Genomic DNA, 24,701 nt, shown 5'->3' on the forward strand with positions numbered 1-24,701 from the left:
ACAAATAAGTCAAGTACTGCTGACATTGTAATTTTAAAGATGGTATGCTTTGGAATGCGTGTCGTTTGTTTTAAATCTCTAACTAATAGAGAATATTTTTTGCTAGCTTAAACTAGTTAGTAAGTTCTGCCGTGAGAATACTGTAATATGTTAATGTTAGAGTAGTAAGTAATATAATTATGTATATTTTTCTTTAAACAACGAATTTAAACAATAAAATTAAAGATCAGTCTTATTTTGAAATGAAATGAATAAAAACAAAATAAATCATTATTTTTAAATTTCAATTTCCCCATTGGATGACCCTTTACTGGTTCCGTTCTGATCCACAAAGTTTCAATAACCCCTGGATACATTTGGGTAAGCTTACCGTTTCCTTGTATATAGAAAGGCCGATGTATCCGTGTTCGCGTAACGAAATGATGTTTCACCTTAAAGTAATGGAGCATGTACATCATGAAATAGAGAAATGACCTACAGAAAAGACTTATTCACATCACGTTATTAAGTTTAGACATAACGTCATAAACTTATGACATCAAGTTATAAAGGTTTGACATAATAAAACGATATATTTACACCATGTAATAAAGTGTTGATAAAATGTAAAAATGCATTGATATCAACATAAAAAGTTGACATAATGTAAAGACATGTTTACTTCACCTAACGTGCTTTTGACATCACGTAATAACGATTTGACCTAGCGTAAAGATATATTCACACCACGTAATGGACTTTGACATAATGTAATGGTAATTTGACATAATGTACCTATAGTCTAATGCTATAAGGCAGCCATGGCGTTCCATACGCATAGTAACTAATATTAAAGGGCCGTGAATCACAAACTATTTAAACAGAATCTTTACCAACGAGGATATAAATGACCCTTATTGATTTCAGAGTAAAGATTGGGAATGATTTTAAACTGACTGGGTGCATGTAAAATGACACTTCTGGAATTTTAACGCGACCTATAATAATTAGCAATACATTCAACCTTTTTTTAATTAAAAATGATGGTACGACGTATTTAACATACCAGCAATAAATCTGATGCATTCAAGCATGCATCGATGGCGTACCTGAGTAAATATCAAAACGGAAGTAAAAAGAAAATTTACAAAAAATAGACAGAAGAGTGTAAATCCCTTTTGAATTGTTGTGTATGAGACTTGTTACAACTAATGTTTTGGCAGTTATAAATATATTCAGTCAGTTAACTGATACTTTTAGGTCCCCCATTATTAGATTTTACTCATAAATTGAAACTATTAAACAGGAATTTCAAGCAGACTTGAAATTACAAACTAACTTTAGTTAGTTTATTCAGCAAAAATTCCAGAAGCATGCGAAAGAAAGAAATGAAATAGAAAAAGAATTCTTTCCCAAAATACCAACACCAATTTGTATCTTACTTTATAAATAAGAAAAACCAATAAATCAAATAAAATCATTATTAGAAATTATCGAAAACAATATATTTTCATCTCGTTATAATAATACTTAAGCAACCAAAAAGTATGATGTTAGTTGCATTTTGGATTAAACATGTTTAGTTTTACTTTACTTCACAATAATTTAAAGACAATGAACTGATATACATATGTGTTTTATTACAATGTTTCAGATAGTTACAATGACAGGAGTTCTTGATTATCCTTTTTTTGTATTTGTTGTAATTGATAAATTTTTCTTCATTTTTTTGTTTCATTACTTCGCAGTTCGAAATTTTTTTCAGTTTCGTTTAAAGATAAAGTTGAGATAAAGTTAAGAAGCCATTACACATATACATTAAAACTTACCTTTGTCACATAAGTGAGTGTTTAAAGACATTAACAGGTAAAGAAAAACAAGGCATCCTTCAGTTTTCATTGCTGTAAAAAAATCACAACATTCTAAAATATATTTTAAAATAATTACTTCTTCCAAACTGCACCTTAGCCAGCTACATAAGAACTGTAAATGAAACTTGATAAAGAGAGCTTTAAATATAATATATAGAAGACCATTCTTGCATATTTAAAAGACATTCTTGAATACACGACCTTGCAGTGTTAACCGACTACGATAAACCATTTATTTGCTCCGTTGGACATGTACTTTCGGTTTCGTCAAAAATGAAGACAAACTAAAAACTAGTTTTATCGTTGTTAACCTTTCTTTTTTGGTCATGTGACTCAATAAATTGATTTCGTTATCATTTCTATAAAAATAACGAATTGTAAACGTTTTAATACTGGAACACATTTTAGATGTGATATGTAGTTTATAACATGGCATTTTTAAGTCACCTGAATAAACTCAGGTGACCTATTGCTATCCGTTTTCGTCCGTCGTCGTGCGTCGCACGTCGTGCGTTAACAATTTTACATTTTTAACTTCTTCTTAAAAACTACAAAACTACTTGTTACCAGTTTTGGTGTTAGGTATCTCTATGGTAGGAATCTAAATTGTGAAATTCGTGGGTCTACCACCCCCAGGGCACCACAAATGGTGCCAAATATGCAAAAAAAAACACCACCAAATTTTCAAAACTATTCTTCTCTACTTCCACACATGTGAGGAAAAACTGGTTGCATGGTTATAATGTCCATGAAGCCCTCTACCAAAATTGTGAAAGTCATTGCCCCTGGGTCAGGGGTTCAGGCTCTAGGGTGGGGCCAATATGGCCATTTAGTAAAAATGTATTTAATCTTAAAAAATCTTCCTCTTTACTTCCAAACATGTGGGTAAAAAACTGAATACATGGTTATGATGTCCACTTACTCCTCTACCTACCTGGGTCAGGGGTTCAGGGAATCGGGAGGGGGGGGGGCATTATGGCAATATAGTGTTAATGCATATAAAACTTTAAAATCTTCTTCTTTATTCTCACATATCTGTATGAAAAACTTACTTCATAATTATGTTTAACAGGAAGTCCTCTACTAAAAATATAAATTTCATGTCCCCTGGAAGATGGGTTTTGACTCTAGGGCAGGGCCAAAAAGGATGTATAGGTGTTAATGCATATACATGTAATGTTTAAAAATTATCTTCTTTACTCCCACATACCTGAAGGAAAACTGAATTCATTATTTTGTAGATCACATCTTTAAGTTTTTCGTCAAAATTATAGGTTTCTTAGTTAGATTTCAGGCAGGGAGGTGGTTGTCATTACAAATTTATAATTTTTCTTCTCCAGAATGAATGCAGCAGGAATGCTGAAACTTGTGTTGAAGCATTCTCAGGTAGAGAAGATTCAAAGTTGTGAAAATCATGACTCCCGGGGAAGGGCGGGCCCACAATTGGGGGTCATATTTTTACATAGTAGGTTATAGTAAACAGTCTGTTTAAATCTACTTCTCAGAAACTAATCGACCAGGAAAGCTGATACTTGTTTGAAAGCATCGTCAGATTATGTAGATTCAAGTTTATTCAGATCATGATCCCCGGGGATAGGATGGGGTCACAACAAGGAGGGGGACAAATTTTTACATAGGAGTATTTAAAGAAAAATCTTAAAATCTTCTAAAAAATTTTGCCTAGAAAAGCTGTAATTTAAGTGAAAGCAACTTCAGATAGTGTGGATTTAAATTCGTTAAAATCAAAAGGATGGGGCCAAATTTGGGATCTAATTGTACAAAGGAAAACATTTCAATTTATTTACAAAAACTGAAATGTTGTCATTTGTGGTTTTACTTATATGCAAGCATTTTGACATATTGCTGATTCTTTTAAATTGTTTAGACTTTAGCCCCTGGACGATTCTTGGGCATCAAAAGGGGTTCTGATTGTAATGTAGGTTTAAATCCCGTTTATAAACAGTTGATTAGGATCTTTTTGAGAACTGCAATGCTCAACATGTGATATGATTATAAAAATATCTGGGACTGGATCATAAACACAAGAATATCCGGGGGGAGGGGGGGGGGGGTGTTTATACAGGATATAAATGTAATATACCACATTGTCCACATATTTTTTATTATGACTCCATTAAGCTGAGCGATGTGGCCCATGGACCTCTTGTTAGTATTTGATATATTGAAATATTCTTTTTAAAAAAAAGACAAACCATTTCCGTCATGATTTTGATCATCTTATCAAATTCACGTGTGTTTTTATCTATGAAAAAAGATTCCACGTTTCTATCAGAATACCATTATTTTGTTTCACTGTATTCTATATTTCTCCATAGTGATATCGATTTGAAATATGTATATATGCTGATGACGTCATATTTTTTTGGCGAAGCTTTCAAACTGTCGATCTTTTAAATGACGAGTGCACTTATGGGCCCCGGTGAAAGTTGAAAAAATGAAGATTCAAATTAAGCATTACTTTTTACCATCACCTATTGATATCTAACCCATAAGAATCAGTTAATTTTGGCGCTGAATTTACTGTATATAAAAGCTATAAAAAGCACGAAGCTTTACAACATAGTAAGGGTCAGCCGACATTAGTGGTTTTGAATACTTAATTGAGGAAGGGCATTCATTCATAGCCTTTGTTTACTGTCAGCCTAACCGAGTACAAACTATGCATTATGCATTTAGAAAACTCCTGTGAAAATAAAAAGTTGTACTAAATTAGGCTGGTACCTAGAAAATGGAAAACGTATGAAAATTTAAAAGTTTTTTCATATAGCAAGCAAAATCTATTACCGGTGTAACCCATGTTTGAACCCACGCATGGAATAAATTATTTCAGACAATCATGGGGGTTCTATCCAGGTAGACGTTTGCCAAATGTGCCCACTGTAAAACATTGACACGTTTTAAATCGCTTTCCATCATCTTTGTATGGTAAGGAATGTTTGTTTGATCACTATGGTAATATGCAACATCAAAGCTTTATTCGAGGTTTTTTTCAGACGTAAAATAATGCATTAATCATAATTCAGCAAACTCGCCAATCGATCAAACAACAGAATAATGTTGATTTCAATGTCTCCTCCCTCTGATTTAAATAGACACAATTCAAGTAGGTTCAGTTCGATTTTTCCGGATTGAGATTATTTATAGGCATTAAAAAATCCTTAATTTTTTAACTGTATGCTAATTTTGGTATATTTAAGCGTGCATATAAATCAGAAATATCCATCAGGGCTTAACTAGTACGGAAAAAAATTGTTGATATTTTCTACATAAAAACGGCACTAAAAGAGGGCCCAGTCTCTATAGCTTAAGAGCACGTTTTCTTTGTACATTGTGTAGTGGCTTTAACCAGGCTAATTACGAAGCTGAAGCCTGTTTAAAAATTGGACAATGCATTGGAAAGACATCGCCTGACAAAATCCACTATTTATTGCAATTTCATTCAGCCGTATTTGTTTAGAACATACTAAACTATGTAGAGTTAATTGAAAGAGACAGTACGGCGCATTTTACAAAAAAACCGACTTGAAAAATTTTTCCGATCGGGTTCGGTATTTTTATACTACTCAGGAATGTATTAACTTTCAGAAAATTACAAATTTCTCCATGAAATAAATCTAATTGTTTCATAAAAATTAGTAATTACGTATTTTTCCATGAAATAAATCTAATTGTTTCATAAAAATTGATAATTACGTATAACCTATACATATATATTATTTATACATTGCAACGTGTTATGGGGTTCAGCCTTGTAAACTACAAGCTTATCTTTTAAAAAGATTGGTGAGCTAGCGCTGTAGCCATCATAAAACACAGAAGCAGATTTCTAAAACATTGGTTTAAATTTCTGAATCGATTAAAATTTAGAATTGTGATTCTAGAGTGGACTTCACATCGGCAATGGCATAGCTTATTGACTGTGCCTTAATAATTATAAATCTACTGTTATTTCAATTCCAAGGTGAACAATTTCAAGAACCATTGGTACTCTTTTTTAGCAATCATATATTTTCGGGCCTTACCGGCAAGCTCAGAAAACATTTCCTAGGTTGTTTTTCGAGCTTGAAGGAATGTAATTATTATTCCGTTGACTAAACTTTGATCCGTGCGTGCACAGGTTGGAATTGCATATGATATCGGACATTAACGTAATTGTTGGCATTTACATAACCAAGCTTTAAGCCTACAATAATACTATTAATTTCACTACACTCTGCTTGGTAAAAATAATCTAAATGTGTCTCGGGACAGGCCTTCACCACAGTTAAAACGCCTCCACGTACCTGTAATGTAGCAAACAATTGCTGAATCGCTCCCAAACTATTTTTGAGAAAATTAATGAAGCTGCATTGAAAATAACAGTCAAATTATTCATAACAAACCATTTTGAGGCTGTAAATACCTTTCATCTAAAACTTTATTTATATTAATGAAGAATTCAACACTTTTTCACCAACGTTTTTTACTCGCTTCGAATCTACACACCATGTTGACATTCGGAACTCTCGGGATTTTTTATATTTAATGCACTGAGTTAGAGTTATCTCCCGTATTTCCTTTGATGAGCAGAATATATGACAAATTTTCAATAAAAATATACACGTATTTTTAATATCGTTTGAGTTTATCCATGTAAATGTGATATTGTGGAAACATAAAGTAAAGAGCCTCCCATGATTTAGCGTGAATGTAATGCGCAAGATTGTAAAATCCAAAAAATCCACATGATTTCCGGATTTTTAAAAGGAATTTTCGTTGATTATGAATAAGGGAAGCTTGATTGGGAAGATATAAAAACAAATTGGTAATCTTCAAGTACCAATGATGTTTAAAATATATAAAACAGAAGACAGTTCTCTTCCGATTTCTCGGTATTAAAGCCCAAAAACTCGAGTCTATTATTCTAATATAGTAGTATAGATTATGTAAAAAGGGCAATCAGGGTCAATCAAATATATTCAATCATAAGCTATTCCTTGGGTGTGGTAAATGTCTCAAACGTTTTGATGACCATGTGATGAGTCAGCAGAATTGACGAAGGGTATAAATAGGAAGCGCGTCGGCGCATAGTTGTCAGTCTGCTGGAAGACGCAGAGGAGAAAAGATCTCATTCAGAGAACAGAGATACAGCGACAATAGCAGGTACGGTTTATGTTTCATTTGCGGGACCCCAAAATACTGCGGGTGGACAATTTGAAACATAAGAGTATATCATATAGTCCGGGAGCATAGGCTCAGAAATAAATAAGTTCGGACTAGGTTCAGAACAGGGTCTGAAACGGTGGTCTGAAACAGTGGTTTCAGACCAAGTGTTGTACAAGGATAGCTGAAGGAAAATTATACGTTATAAATCAGTTAGAATCATCGTGTTTGATTTAATTTGATGAAAAGTGTTTAAGAGTTGATTTTACTCCAATCATTTAGAAACGTAGGAAACGTTTAGGGAAAATTATTATCCATGGTTTAAACCCACATTACACGTTACAGGAATTTAAGATAAGACAAGCTTTTTATTATAATATTTAAAATAGCTTTGCATTATAAAACATAACCCACTGTTACTTTTTGACATTTACAATCAAACACAAAACTTCATGTGAAGATTATAAAACGAAATTCAAATGAGTTTATCTATAGTAGTATGATAGTCCCTGAATCCCCTTTTATGGAGTCGAGCATGCGTATTCCAGTGAAAAAGACTAACGTATTTGCTAGCGCTCGAGAGCGCTAGCAATTACGCATGCATGTTTACTGTAAACAAAACACATCAGTGCTCTTGAAGATTTTCCTTGACACGTTTGTTGATAGATATATCTCTTTTCTACTTCTTCCAGGTAATAATTGATCATAGTTTTTAAAATTACCACAATTATAATTATTTTGTAAGCATGTATTTTGCGTGTTTATCACAGGAGTTGCTACAACCTAAATTCATTTTTGTAAGTGAGGCCCCCTTAGGGGTTATTTGACATATTTATGTCTGTTCATTTTAAAATGAACCGAAATTGGTAAAATATCAAAAAATTATTGAGAAAGTGATGATATGTTCCGTTTAGAGAGGCCCTTTAACCTCGTATACCATGATGACCGTAGTCGGACAAAGATCTATAGTTTTCAGCCAGTGTCAATTACTTTCAATCAAAATCCACGTAGTACAAATAAACGATATAAGATTATTCTGGTTTGTACGACCCTTAGATTTCCGGAATCAAATAATTACGTAAGTTAGGTATTTCAACTATTATAATGAACGTTATTTCTTATTCCAAAAGATACAATGAGTAAAATTGAAGTTATTCACACCTGTGTTTTCAGCTGTATTGTCTCTTAAAGGTGGCACGCAACATTATGACGTACGATATATCGATCGAAATAAAAAAAAATAAAAATAAAATAAGAATTTTATGATTATTTTCTTTCATATTGCCATTTATCTCATTCGTGTGATGTATATTACCCGTGTGATAAACCTTTGCTATATCACACGGGTGATGCTATATCAAATACTTCCGGTTGGAACTACTTTTGACACAGCCCCTTGCTTCAACGCTTCAGTGACCTATTTTCGAAGATTTGCTAGTACTTTGAACATAACTATATCAACTATAAAAACTGATATAAAATGGATTTTGTGAAAGACTTCAATTACTTACAAATATGAAGGAAAACACATAACTGCGTAGCATAGGCGTCGGAACCCGGGCTAATATGGGGGGGTGGGCTTAGCCCCCCCCCCCCACTCAACTCTTTTTACAAAGTTATACTTTACTGTAACCAAAATACCTTTTTTCTTGTTTGTCAAGATTTTTTGATAAGTTTAGCCCCATTCACATTTTCAATTTGCTTTGTGTAGTTTATAAAACTGCAAATTACGTTAACTATCAACGAGTTCATCCTGACGACGCGATGGAAACATAGCGTACTGGTTGTGCAAATTGTGTTTAAGACCTTACCGAAATAATGTTTCATAAGACTTTGATTCCACCACCAGTAAGCATCCTTATTCACTATTTTCAATCCCTAATCATTAGGCTAGTGTTTGTGTTATAAAACATCAACAACTGTTCCTTGTTCGAGTCAATTCAAACTAACGTGCATTCGCAACTTTGTCTATGTCAACAAACTTGATAATTCAAGTCTTCTGATCAGTATTTCCATTTAATCAAATGAATAAGCTCTAAGAAAAATTATTAAGAGCTAAAAAATCATTTCAAGGTTTATTTCAGTGATACTTTACATTAAAACAGCTAGATTTGTCTCAGAAATGACGCACTAAATTGCATTGCGCAAGGTCACAATAACCGGATAACACAACGTTGCATCATCGTTTTTAATCTTTGAAAAAAAAAATCGGGTCATATATGGGACTGTCTCAAAAGCTTCATAATATAAATCAAATTGTATGAGATAAATAGAACATCTATAATTGTGTGATTTTATATTTGCTTTATCCAACTCGTTGAAATGGTTATATTCGCTCGGCAAGCCTCGCGAATATATACACCATTTCATCTCGTTGGATAAAGCAAATATAAAATCACACAATATAGATATTCTCTATATAACAGCCGTCTAACAGCGTAGCGCGATGGGTTAGAGGTTAGAGGGCTCACTGGATCTGTAAGAAATGAGTTCGAATCCCACTGGAGGTTTTAAAATTTTTATTTTTTCAGAAATGTTTTTAACGTAGTTTTTGGTAAAATTATTTTAAAAAATTGAAATTTCTAAACCTGTAAAAGTATCCTATTAATATGTACTTTAATCCACATTCAAATCGACAGATGTTGCATATCATCTGAGTTCTTACCTTAAAATATTCCGAAAAAGTTATGTCGTCTCTGGATCATTCGGATTTTATGTAAAGTCACCTTAGTTTATTTCGTTTATCTAATTTTTAGTGATGTACCTGGAATCATGTAAAATTTTAAATTGTTTTTGGAATCATTAGCATAATGTATTATTAAATAGTGCTCTTTTATAATACAAGATGGAGTTTTAATCAAGCTTTGCTTCTAAATATTTGAATTATTTGCTTCGTGTTTAAGGAATTATATACTTGCCATTTTGTTAGAATTATTTTGATTTTTAAAATTCAAATACTTGCTCTAATAGAAACTTTCGATATGAACGAATTAGCCACTCGATGCTTACACTCCATCCTTGTTATTTAGTATGTTATTTTCAGTTCAATAGAGAAAATCGTTTAAGCAAGGAGATTACCCTGTATATACCAAAAGGTTGGTTTAGATTAAAATATTTACAAACAAATCAATTATCTAAAACAAATTAAGATGGATTTTAAAAATTTGTATTACGGACAATGACTTTCGTTTGGTGTTTACAAGATAGGTCTAAAGCATGAAATAGTGATTCAAAGGAAAATAAGTATTACTTACATAAAAGCAGTCCCTTTTTGTTTTATTCAATATAGCCGTTTTCTGTCCAATATAGAAACCATTATTTTTGCACATTTATTATACTAATTAAAGAAATTTAAAGACATCGTTTTGTATTGAATTTCCATTGCTACTGTTTAAAATAGTCTTTGCTCTATTATTGTGTATTTTCATGCCATTTTGAGTTTTCTAATTTTATCTACCAGACTTGGAAGATATATCATAAGAGAGTGTATCGGACAACCTACCTGGTTTTTAAACCAGAAAAAGTAATGAACAACTTTTTTAAAGGTTTTTTGTTAAAAAAAAATTACACAGAAAACTTATTTTGTGATGTATGTCTATTACTAATGATTACTAATGTTTATATAATATTTGGATTAAATTGCAAGATACCATCAGTTGGTAAGGAAATATTACCTTCTGAACTTAATCCTTTTCTATTCGACATAAATTGTAATTTCTTTCACAAAACATCGCACATATTCTTCAGCGCACATGTCCTATCTTTTCAACCAAACGAGTCATAAACGCAATAAACACAATATAAGCTTTAAAATCAAGATTAATAACAAATTTAATTTTGGAAAACTGACGTTTAGCAAATTGCTTTTATCAGCATTATGCCCTAAAATCTTTTTATAAAAACATATGCATTATTTAAAAAACGTAAAATATAACAAACAAAAAAACCCACAAAAAACCCGGATGATTGTTTCATTGCTAGAGACGTAAGTTAAGCCAAAAACATTGGATTTCTGTTGAAAAGCACAACTGAACATTTTAATTAAATGAAATTGTTCTAATGTTAAGCTCTAATAACCAATTACATAAACATCCAATATAAAACTGTATTCTGATCTTAATTTGTGAAAACCAAAACTTTAACTTTCAATTCATAAAACAAAAACTACAAAAACAGAAAAACACACTCAATCCTAGCAAGTTTGTAATAGAAATTCTAAGAAGAGAAAGTCGTCAATTGAATGTACAAGAAATTACATTATGAAGATAGCCATACATTTTTGATTTGAGGAATGTTCTCGAAATTCAAATAAGGCAACATATAAAAAACAAAGTGAAATGAATTATCCAAGGTGTGCACATATCACAAAGAAATGAGTTTGCCCAATGAAAACTGATTTTGATGTAATTATATTTCCAAAAAAGAGTTGTCTTTGCAGATGCTGATGTTGCCCACCAAATTTTATTTTGCTGATTTTTCGATGACGAATTATAAAAAACGAACAGTTGAGTCTGCTTTGAGTTTAAAGCAACATCAACCACCTCTAATACAACACTATATAGTACAGATTCATATGTTTGAGGCAGATCTATTACAACACTGCTACAGGTGTGGCAACATGTTTTGGATGTTTTACAGGTGTGTTTCATATTTAGGATACCATTGTTATATTCCATTTCACAAAGATTGATTTTAAAATGACTTATTCCTGAAGCAAATATTGAAGCTGTTCCAGCAAAATCCACATCTTCCCAACCTGGAAATGAAACAAATATAGTAGAAGTATTTGTTATATCGACAGAAAGTTGAAGTGGAGCAAAACTGCAGGTCCCTATGTCTGAACAATGAAGTGGAGCCTGGTCGTCATAGAAATAACAAAGGTTTTTTTGGGCTGCTGTGGTTCCATAATGATATATTTTGGTCTCAAGTTTTATGTATCCACCAGCATACGCTTCATATTTCAAACAAAGCCTAGAAAAGAAAATCAATTCATATTAAAGTAGGATAAAACCAATGTCACGGTATACAAAGAATAATCATTCTCTTGTTACCATCTATTTACTAGTATAAAATTTAAAATTATTGAAATGAAAAAGGACAATTTGAAAACATTATTTATTCTGTAAGCAAAATGATTTAATTGTTTTATATGTCACAGGACTATAACTGGTAATATTTTAAAAGTTAGTAAATCATGCATTTACTCATTTATTCATCCATTTATTTTATCAGCTAATCATTTATTGTTAACCATTAACAGATCATGTGTTTTGTCACGTGAATGTGTATTTTAGTGTTTATTTTCACACATTATGATGTGCTAAATTGTGCCTACATGTATGTTTAGAATTGCTAGATCAGCTGAGTATGGATTGACAGTTCGCAAGAGTTTTAACACTTTTTTTATAATGTTTTGCACATATATTTTAAAATATAAATAGTATGCCATCACAATGTGACTGTTGCAAAACTGTATATTGAAAAAATTAATAAATCTTTTCACTTAAGGTCGCCTTCCTACGAGTACAGCTATTATAAGCACAATAAATATTATTTTCTTTTAATTATGTACAAGGATTAATGACCCCATGACAAATACAGTTTTCATCTATTGAGCGTACTGCATGTAGGAACACACTAGTTTGGAAATATTCAATCAATCAAAAAATAATTTGATTCTTAGATTTTTTTATAATGTAAATTCCAAATGTTCGTGTTTGGTTAAACTTTTCTTTAAAAAATCTGTTAACAGAGAATTCCAAAAGTTAAAGCTATATACACAATATAACAGCTTCTTTACTCATCGAAATATTACTAAATGGAATATTTTCATTGAACTTTAAGTGTTTCAGGTATTACCTTTCACCATTATGAAACTTGAGACTATTCGTCAGGTAGACAAATTTTGAAACCAAATGCTGGTAATCACTGGATCTGTTTATTGAATGTATACCTAGTGGTATATCTTCACCTATCAATTAAGAAATAATGGAAATTATGGTTTCATATATTAATATAAACGCATTATTACATGGCATGTTTTATATTAGCCTTCGGTCTAACGTCTCTCGGGCTATTATACATCGACCGATGGTTAATATTGAATGTGGTATAATTCAAAAATGCCTTGTCATGATTTTCAACTCATATACTTCTAGAAAATGTCAAAGAAACAGTTCAAAACATCTTTTTGAAGAACAATTAGTAATTGTTGTCAACAAATCGATCGGTGTCAATTAGGCCTACTTTGAAAATTTATAAACTTTCCTGTCAATTTGCACCAGCAGTTTGTATTTAGGGCTTCACGGGATTTAATCAAGAGACCAACCAGGTTCATATCCCGGTGAACACTTTTAACTTGCTGTTTATTTGGGCTTCCCAGAATTTGATCAAGAGACCAACCAGGTTCATATCCCGGTGAACACTTTTAACTTGCTGTTCATTTGGGCTTCCCAGAATTTGATCAAGAGACCAACCAGGTTCATATCCCGGCTAACACTTTGAATTTTCTGTTTATTTGGGCTTCACAGAATTTGATCAAGAGACCAACCAGGTTCATATCCCGGCTTACACTTTGAATTTTCTGTTTATTTGAGCTTCACAGGATTTGATCACGAAACCAACCAGGTTCATATCCCGGCTAACACTTTGAATTTTCTGTTTATTTGAGCTTCACAGGATTTGATCACGAAACCAACCAAGTTCATACGAAGATCAAAGGATAATCTCCTGTAGTAATCATTGTGACGTCATTAAAAGGTTCACACAGAATTGAACGTTTTCGTTATTCCATAGGTTCATCTAGGGGAACATATTTGCAAATGTAAATATACGAAATTGACATCGATTTAATCATTTGACCATTCGGGCATTGGATTTAAACAGAGAATACCGATCTCTACGTTATACTAGCCGATATTTAATGAAATGGATTTTATATTGCAGGCAAACATTGCCAGAATGAGGTGTACTAAAATGTTATATTACACCTATAAGGTTTATATTATATGGGTAGGCGAATTTTCATTTCACATTGCAAATGGCGGAAAAGTGTATTATACTTAAGTATACAATATATAAAATACAATATTCTATCACAATACGCTACCAAACCCATGTACCTGATGTCATTCTTTTAAGTAGTTCAATATGACCGGCTATAATACCAAATTTAAAATCGGTATAGGACAGGTTAGGGTTGGATCCTTTATTAGCACCATCTATGGTAATGTTAATGAAGATAAATTCTGGCTGTATATTTCCGTAAAAATCCATATGATTAAGACAGAGCGAGGAATCGTTGCGTTGATAGTGTGTATTCTCTCCCAAACTGTTTTTGATAATTGTTTCGCAGGTAAGTATTTCCGGAAATTTGTATCCTGTGAACATGTGTGTGTAGATATTTAACAATTATGACAAAGAAATAGCTAACGTAGGCAATTTCTAATTTTAAAAAAGTGCAATATCTAAATGTATTTAAAGTAAATTTATGTTCCTTTTATTGAACAAATGCAATCTAATAAATCCTTACCGGTACAAAGTCCATTGATCAGTCTAGAAACTTTCCTATGAAGATCATTGTAATCGTTTGATGATACGTAGTAGTCTCTAAGAGGATTTCCAGCAATCGTCTGAAGATTTGATATATCTAAATCGGTTCCGATTCCCATTGCAAAAGTATAAGTAGCTGAATGAAGGGTATTTGATATATGCATAATATTACTATATGATTTTCCATCAGATAAAACGATCACGATATCGAGTCGATCTGATGGGTTTGAATTTAATATATGTATAGCTTTAAGCAGAGGAAGATGCATAAAAGTTCTTATTTCGCCTCGAAAAGGCGTTCCAATAATTTTAAACTTCATCTGGTTTTTGTCATTTAATTTGTTAAAATCAAATATGGTCGAAACAGTTGAACCAAACGTCATCATTCCAACTCTCAAGTCATCATGTCCTATCGTAAGACAATCCACCAATTTGGCTGCAACACTTTTAGCGTACGTGAATCCCGAACTTGATACACTGCTGGAGTCGTCAATCAAGAAAAGGATGTCTACCTTCGTACACACTGTTAACAGATGATAAATGACAAGAAATAAGATAAGTGGTGTTTTGAAAGTTTTTCTTCTTTAATCATAATAAACTTCAAACAACTTCGCTTAATTCCTTAACAACATCGCTAATTATAACATGATCTATTTAGTTTTGAAACAGACATAATCTTTGAACAATTAAAAAAAACACAAGTTGAAAACTAAACTACGATATACTTTAAGTTTTTGAAGTGGTACAATATAATATATAATGTTCCAAACAAAAACAGATTTATTTATGTTTTATTATACTTACTCTGTTGTCCAAGGATTGAGCCTATGACACAATTTGCCTCTTTGCATGAACAGGTTGGAAAAAGTGGAGATAGTGTAAGCTTTGAGTTTTCTGAATTAAAAGAAGAATTAATGTTCCTGAATTCATATTCCTCTAAACTTCAAAGAAAGGTTCCGATTCTATCAGGTTTATTGCAATTGTTATATGAAATAATACTAGATACAAACATATCATAAATAATATTTTTAAGATTTCTTCTTTGGGGGGGGGGGGGGGGGGCATTCAGTTTAAAAACTAAATTTTGAATATTTTGGAGGGTTTTTATACATTATCAACTTGTACAACAATTTAACAAAATCAAAACATTATAAACTAAATCAAAAAAAGGGTACATTTTGAATTGGTGTCAAATCGGTGTTAAGATACTATATTTTCAAACAAATTTACCTAGGAAAATTGATAATTTACAAAAACTAACTTTTACTTAGCTGTGTGAAGAAATTCTTCATATGGTTACCTTTATGTAAGTCAATTTTTCAATTCATAATGATACGGTTTACACACGACAAAACCAATGATACTTTAAAAATTTGTTTACTCAGGGTCTGATCATGAGTTGTCAAATTGAGTTCAGTATCATTATTGAAACTTGATCTTAACACAAAAAAGTATTTATAAAAGGATTTAATAGTGAAATAACATTCGATATTTTTACTATATTAGGGAGTAAGGTTCAAACAAAATACACGTAGTTTGTATGTCTGTTTTATGTCTGTAATTTATAAATGATTTCACTAATGATAAATCATACTTTTACTTTTAATTAAGCATTGAATCATTATTTTTGAAAGATATGGTCTGATAACTGCAATGCGCCAACGCGTTATGAAAATTGTTTTGCACACACATCTTTAAAACAAATAATGATCTAGTAGTCATATTTACTTTTTTACATGTATTTCCTCTATGCAATTATGATTTTTTTTTCAAAATATCTGCCTCATTATACGAGTAATAGCAGAGACACAAATAACATTATTTATGTCTCTGGTAATAGGCAATAAACGTTTGAACAGCCAAAGTATGCTGGCAAAACAGTGCAAAAGACTATATTATTGATAACACGATTTTAATTTTTAGTCATCTAACCGAGGAATATAACTTACTAAGTTGAATTTATTTATCTGAAAACAAATATTAACATAAATGAGATATTTCTTAGCGTAGGTATAATATCAGGTCATGATCCGGTTTGAAGTCGCGATGAGACAAGTTCATCGAAAAAATACTGAAGGAAATCGATTCAGACGTTCCAGAGGTGTGTGCAGAAGATCTAGAGAGCGCTCGCGAGCGTTCGCCTAACTTTGTGTTGCAGGTATAGGGAATTTTGGCGGGCGCTCGCGAGGGCTTGCTATGTTGACACACCTCTGGTTTTATTGGATCTTCTGTGTTATGCATGACTATCACTCAAATCAATTACTGTAATTCAATAGGAGAAAAGCAAGTAAATGTAAATATAAGGAGATCAAATACTCTAAGAGGTGATTAAATAAAAACAATAGCGGTTTGAAAAACTAGAGACGAGCTCGTTGCAAGCAACGATTAGGTTTTCCGTCGAAGCTGCGTCATACTTGTGACGTATTACAAAAAATTGATAGCTGGCCATAGTACAATATTAGATGTGTAAACACTGAGAAACAAAGTCTTATATTTCTGTGACCGCGTAGATTTTACGGTGATAGAGAATTCGTCTGGATCTGCATCGGTCGTGTGCAGTACGAACCGGGTGAGGGAATGTTGGCGTAAAGTGTATAAGGTAAAAGGTTGGGGCGCGCTGTGGGCCGTAAGCTAAAACGAAGGGTATGTTTGCCGTATTCCCGAAGGTCCACCAGTATACAGTTCCAGAGAAATAAACAGGCAATTGATGCAGGATTCCACATTATTGGACGAGACTCAACGATGGCAACATTATAACAATTTAACAGACAGACATGTTACAAACAAGTCGGATATGGCCAGAAGTGGCCTCCGGACTCAAGACTCTGGGATAGTCGGACGTGGCCGGGGCTGGCCGCTGTATTCCAGACTGCGCATTGACAATTGTACATAACTATTTATAAGAATCTTAACAATGAGTATAAATTGCAATTGAAAGGTAATGATATAAGTTAGCTGAGTGAAAGGTTCACAGATATAAAATAATTAAATAAACTCAATGAGTCTTTGATGTCCAAGAAATGAAAATCTGATAATTGCACAATGTTGTTTTAAGAGATTAACAGTCCTTGAGACATGACACTCTGTCTCTTTGAAATCACATATAAAGTCTGAAAAGTGTCAATCACTAATTAAAAAAAGTAACTATATAAGAAATAAACTGAGAAAATTTTACGAAACAGATGTTGAATTTTACAAGTAAAGTAAAAAAAAAATTATAATTGAACAGTGCATTTTGCACGATGATACTACATGTTTATAAGCAAATATGGATCTTAACACGTTGTCTCTAGTTTGATTCGCCGCATTTTATTCACAGACAGGGACTGTGGTTATGCCCGGTACGAAGGTAAAAAGACCATTGGCAAACGTTTTACACGCATTTTTATCGAACGCAAGCGCCAATGAATCTCTTAGTATATATGCGGAGATCCTGGAAATTTTACAAGGGGTTTTGAGGAATAATTTTGTATTTCGAGGAGGGGGAACATGCGCGGATCAGAAAAATTTTCCGGGGTGGGGGTTAAAAAGTCAGAAAGTTATTTGAGTTTGCCAAGGGATGTCCGAGGCATATTTGGTAAGTTTATAATGTACACGTAATTAAAAGAAATTTTGCTGGGGGGGGGGGGGGGTCTGGAACACTTCCCCTTCTAGATCCGCGCACGGAGAAGACCGATGCCGGTAATTTTAACCATTTTTATTTAATTATTCATATTCATAATTATCAGAAAACCAATATTACCTTTCAAAGCAGTTAAAACTTAAAACTTAAGATACGAACCATTTAGTCTCGGTGAGTATTGCGTCCGCGTCAAAAAAAAAGGCAATTTTCAAGAAATTCGGATAGACGATCTGTGTCCTAGGTCGTCCATCCGATTCTGTTTCTGACTAAAAGCTACAGACCTGCAGTTAGAGATTGTCAAACTCTTATTGATTATGTCAATTTGTTTGTCTCAAAGAATCATTTTTTAAATCAAAAAAGTTTTACCTTAAAAAAAAGAAAGAAATCGGGCACAATTTTCAATGTTAGAATTTTACAATTTTATGGTCTAATAAAATTTCAAAAAACAACTCTTCATTGCTTTATCCGAAATATTGCATGAAAAAAAATTACATCGTATTTTTTAAATTACAAAAGGATATTCAAAATGAACTTTGATTTACCGCTAACAAACAGGCATAAAGAGAGACTGAGAACCAATTTCTTCTCTTTTTTTTTACATCAAAAGAAATTCAAAAATAAATCAAAATAAATTTTTTCTTTGTATGCGTTAATGAAAATGTAGATCAGCAAGGGGTTCTTTGTCGTGCAAGCACCTACTTAACCGATTGTTACACGGGTCTACAACGATGACAAATATCGAAAAGGCAATATTGTGGGTGAAGGATGAATGTGTAGTTTGTTTTTTAAGTTTATTTTTGATACATTTAATTATATTTATCTGGATCGGTTATGTTTGTTAGTTTGTTTTGTTTATTAAAGAGGGGTATAAAGAAATGAGTAATTTCCAAGCACGGAGCATCGTTTTTGAAAGTGGGGGGGGGGGCAAACTCATCCAACAAATTGACAAGCAAAAAAATTTTTTTTTTTTTAAATTTTCTAAAATTTTCAAAATTTCACTCATAATTTCATGATTTTCATACCATTTTTTTTACATGCTACCAAAATGGGGGGGGGGGGGGGCAACTCCATGATAATTCAATTTTTTAATGTAAATTTTATAAAAATAGTTGCTTCGAGAAAAAGTGGGGAGAGGACATCTTAATGTCATATAACATGTGAAACTGATTTCATTCCACCCACAAGCTTGAAATAATGCAATAATTTTAATGAAAACAATATAAATAGACGTCATAAATCCCATATCAAACGACATATTACCACTTGAATCTGCGCGTCTTTTTAGTGAATTTATAAACAGCGGCAAATTCTAAAATGTATTTTTAAAGGTAATGTTAGCTGCAAGTCTGTAGACCTTGTGTGAAAAATTTCGGATGGTAGTCAATTTTTCCGGGATACAGACCGAGCGGTACATATATGCAGCTAAGGTAACTAAGAATGATTCCAATAAAATACTTTGTTGAGTAATGCAAGCTTTTAAGAAAGCAATACTTATATTTGTTTAAAATATAACACCCAAATACTTCGTCTTACATTCGCTATTTGTAGAACAAGCAGAACCAGTATCAGTCTGACCGGCCTCACCATATACATTGTTGGAATTTTATTGTCCTAGCATTGCATTGCTCTGCATGTACACAATTTCTGTTAAAAATTAAACACTTAAAGTGTTCATCTATATGGCTACACATAACGTACACACGTGATTCAAAATAACCCAGACGGAAAACGGTAAAGAATTCAGTCATTGAGTCTACGTTTTATAGAACTTGTAAGAAAACACATTACGGGTCTGAATGTTTGTCGATATGTCAATCTATCAATATACAGTTTGTTAATTATTTTCGATTTGATGAACATTGAACAACATTTTTTCCAAGCCACTTTTTTCCATGGAAGATAGCGAATACAAGTATAAAGCATTTATAAAATTTATTTAATTACCTCTTTAGAATTGTGTATGGAATAAATAATTTATAAGTTTCTACTGAAGGTTGTTTGGTATTTTCGTTTGTAGATGTTTTGCAAGTAAAAAACCTGAAACGTGGGGCAAGTCATAATTAATATCCCTAATAACCGTAACTTAAAACTAGCGGCTTTGGATTCAAATATTATCGTATACGAATATTAAGTTCACTTTTTAAAATCATCTCTACGATGATAATTATATTATATCCATCGCAAATCATTATTTTTTTTTTGCTTTAAAAGAATTGTTCTATCGGGAGCAATCCCGCGTTCGTTTAAATTGCCAGCGTACATTTGTCATGTCAGTAATACACATTGTGCTTTATATGATGGCCGTGTATACGTATTGTAGAAAAGTTGAGTTTAATTACCATGCATCGGAACCATTTTATTAAAACATCTCCCAGTACTGAAACAATTCAAAATGTCTCTGTTACAGTAACACAGCGGGGCGTTAATCGTGTACGTCCAGCTCTATAAGCACATGCACTGTCGTCTAGGCTACGGCCTAAATAGAGCTAGCGACTCTCCTATCGATCGGTTACCTGAGTCTCGTAATGCATCTAAATATAGACAGGGGCACAGTTATGAAACAAACAACAAAAATAAGATCAACGAGGTTTATCTATATGAAATGAAAATGTACATATGTATAAAAACATTTGGGAATTTTATGTGGAATTATTTTTGCGCGCTACATGTATCAGTTCGTGCATTACAAGAAGCCCTTTCATAACCTCATAAACGTGCGCACCCCCACAAAAATGGACCGAACTGACAACAATTCTTTCTGCAAATACTGACTATAAATTACGAAAACATTAAATTGAATACTATAGAAAGATTCAAAATAAATTTCTTTACAACTTTGCTTCAATAATGCATTAGAAATGTTTATTCCTTTTTAAGTTATTGACAAGAAACTTTGGACGCCTCTAACTCCCTAATTATAAGGGCCAGCCCCTTTTTCGGTATACCGAATGAAAGGTCTGGGTAAGACCAAGAACTTTTAAAATACATGCTATAACAAATTTTTATCAGGTAGAAAACTAACACGGAAAATACGCGATTTTCTTACCTTTGTTTGAACATCTATACCACCCCTTTTATTTGCATTTAAATAATAAATAAAATATATCTCGCACAAATTCAATGTATTAGCTTCCAAACCAGACCATCTTTGAGACTCTGCCAGTCATCGTTAAAGCTAAACCCCCTGGACAAAAGAAGTCGTTAAATTTTACTAAAAGGGGAATAACTCAAAACCAGATAGAAATTTTCCTCAACTAAAATATGCAACGACAACATCACGCGGCATGTTATCAGTCCTGAAAATTTCAAAACAATCGGTGAACAAACGAGCGAGATATTAAGGATCAAAGTTGGCGTCTAGAAGAAAAAAAAATAATAAGAATTTTGAAAAATTTTCAGAATAATAGTAAGGTTTTCCGCTGAGAGCGGAAAACCTTAATTAAGAAATAAAATAAGACACCACGACAGTCCTAAATCTTTGTTTTTATGGTTACCGAGTTCACAAACCGTTCCATGGACGTGTTCAGGGCAGGAACAGGAAAATCTGTTGACGAGGTTCGAACATGTACCGCCATTTTGACACGGATTGCTGGCGCACTCGTCAATATCTGTAAGATTCGTAATAGATATATGCCAAAAACAGTTCTGTGTGAATAAATGTCAGTTAGTACTGTATAAATTAGTAACGGTCTGAAATTAACAAGCTCAATTTTACTCGGATTGTCACATGTAAACTTTAAGACTGCTAAATCATCATGCAAAATGTAAACGTATAACATTTGGCTGTGAATTCTATTTGCCGTTTTTTGCGGAAAACGGTGTCAGCTAAATTACATGTAAGTACATTGCCAAATGTAAAATACATAACTAGATAAATAGGTACTTTCAGAAATGCGCTAAATCAAATCCACAACTTGCTGAAAAATCTATTTCCGCCAAATATCGCTCACGCTAAATATAGTACGTTTACAGTATATATTGTATTATTTTGCACTGGTCACATTTAATCCTAACTTTCAATTAACATTGTTATGAGAATATAATATATCTTATGTAAAGTAATAAGTTGTAATATATTTAATTTTCTAATAAAAGGTGACATTTTTCTTCAAAACGGTCATTTTAAAACCCAGCACCCTACATATCCGTTGAACTTACATTTCAAATACAAAAAAGTAATGTAAAAAGATAGCTGTACCTTGACATTCTACTTTGTAAAAGTCCAAATTAACACAATTCAAAGTTGTAGTGATGCATGCAAACCCAGCCGCACAGTTAAGCTGCCAGCACAACCTTCTTTTCATCCAACCACACTACAAAATTAAATTAAATTTCCTCAATAAATAATTTTGACCTGTTACAGGTCCTTTATCCACGTAATTTTTATTTCTTACGACACGATTAAAACGCAATGGGAAACTTATATCCAGAAACTTCTATGTCTATTTATTTAGCTCAATGGGTATAGATTCGATCGTTCAGGTTTGGAGTTTGAATACATTTTTAAAAGTTGATTTTCTTGTTAATTAAACCTTAAGTTTTCCCGTCACCTTTCAAGTCGCGCATGCCAGAAATCCAATCCTCCAAGAAATTAGAAAGGACTCTTAATAAAACATATTTAAATAGGATAGTTACCACGTCAGTGACTCCGTACTCTAGAATTTCTTCGATCCAACAACCGTCTGTTTCCCTGCATTCTTCATCGATGTCCCGTTTGACTCGTCCTGCCCGATCTTGTAGAAATGATTCTGCCTTTTCTTTCGCCAAAAAGAGATTATTTTCTGCTAAATGAAAGGAATGTTTAGATATAAATCCCTTTCTGATTATGAAATAGAGCTTTATGGATGTTTGTACAAAAATTTACTTAAGGTTCTCCGATCTTCAACCCAGAAGTATTTTTTTATCATAAAAGTGTTATTTATTCTTGTTACTTTATAAATAAGAAATAATAAAAAGAAATAGTTTGATGACATCACTTACATAATAATAGTTAGAATCAAAAACTTTTGTCCCATTTTATCCTATTTTTGAATACTTCAATAACATTTTTAAAAAATGAAAAATGATTTAAAAGGTGTCATTATTTTCGAATTTTTTTAAATAACTCCTATAGCAGTCACGTATAAAATGTACATATTTTCACGAATTAATTTACATTTCATCAACATGAAAATTTGAATCCCTACACTTTGATCTTTTATTGTTATTAAACAGGACCGACAAAATCATTGGAATTTCAAGAGAAATAAACGGCTTAAGTACTATAATTCATTTGCGCGCTATATCGAATAGACCCTTCCTAAATGACTAGCATATTTTGTACGGAAACAGAAAACCTTATATTCGAGTTCATTTAGTGTAGATTCCTTTTTACACACCAGCACTTAATTTCGCGATTCAACTGTTTTGTATCAATCGCTTGAATATTAAATCGCATAAAATGATATTTCATCATAGTTTCGCGCGATTTAATGAGGATGATAATAGTTTCTCGCATTTAAATAAGAATCTACAATGCTCTTCAGGAAAATTATGAAATACAATCTATTTCTTTTTCAATCGTGTAGTGTTTAATGAAAACATCGTGAAAACCAAACATATTTTTATTATATAAATCATATCCCTATTCTTACCTTTGACACACAGGTGCATATTCAAAAATATTAGCAACTGAAGAAATAGCAAACATCCTTTGGTTTTCATCTTTGTCAAATATCAGATCACTCTACAAAATATTTAAAGCTTATAAACGCTGTAACTAATTTAACCACCTACTGTTAATCTAACAAAATACAGCCTTTTGTTAAAGTATACTATGGCAGGATTTAAATTTCTGCAAAGCTTTCCCGGATTGTTCAACCAGTAACATAAATCACAATGTAATCAATTGCAACTGAAAAGAAAATCACGAGCATGCACCCAATTTCAAGATTGGGCAATTTAAACGATAATAAGAAAAAGACTTATACATTGTATTTATTTCTATGACGTATCTTAAAGATAAAATCTAGTGACAAGAAAAATAAATAGGGTCTTGATTAGAAAAATAAGTATTCACAAAATAACATCATTCGATTATTACTTCTAACTTGATAAACTTGCATTCGTTCACTGACCCGGCGCACTGGTCGACTTACAGGGCATCATCTAAATGCGTCACATCGCTCCTATATAATAAACACCTACCCAACAAGCGGAAAATATGAATGTCTTCAATTATTGTCTTTGGTATACGTTTAGAAAGCACGAATTTACATGTTCTCTCCAATTATTTTTTATAAAAACTGGTTATTATTGTTACCTCATAAACGAATAACTAAAAAAGATATTTACAGCCTTTATGCACATATTTTAGGGCCGTTAATATCCGATAATGTGTATAAATTCTTGTAATATGGTTCATTTGTTAAGCAATTATTTACGAAGTTCTAGACCCTTTACAACCGTAAAGTGTGATTTGAAATTGTTGCTTAGTTTTAAAAATTGTTCTTCTAAGATCCTTAACAATTTTTACA

General features: G+C 32.3%; 1 protein-coding gene across 1 annotated transcript in view; it reads right to left on the bottom strand.

Annotated features, from left to right (window-relative positions):
- LOC128176464 (uncharacterized) overlaps positions 1-23,971 on the bottom strand; it is a 53,153-nt gene extending 29,182 nt beyond the window's left edge. Inside the window, 2 exon segments of the mRNA XM_052842843.1 lie at positions 1,809-1,880; positions 23,820-23,971. Of these exon segments, the coding sequence (XP_052698803.1) occupies positions 1,809-1,880; positions 23,820-23,889 (142 nt within the window). The 5' untranslated portion in view covers positions 23,890-23,971.
- Positions 23,972-24,701: the final 730 nt, after the last annotated feature.

The sequence above is a fragment of the Crassostrea angulata genome, chromosome 3, assembly GCF_025612915.1.
Source record: "Crassostrea angulata isolate pt1a10 chromosome 3, ASM2561291v2, whole genome shotgun sequence".
In the NCBI taxonomy this organism is placed as follows: Eukaryota; Metazoa; Mollusca; class Bivalvia; order Ostreida; family Ostreidae; genus Magallana; species Magallana angulata.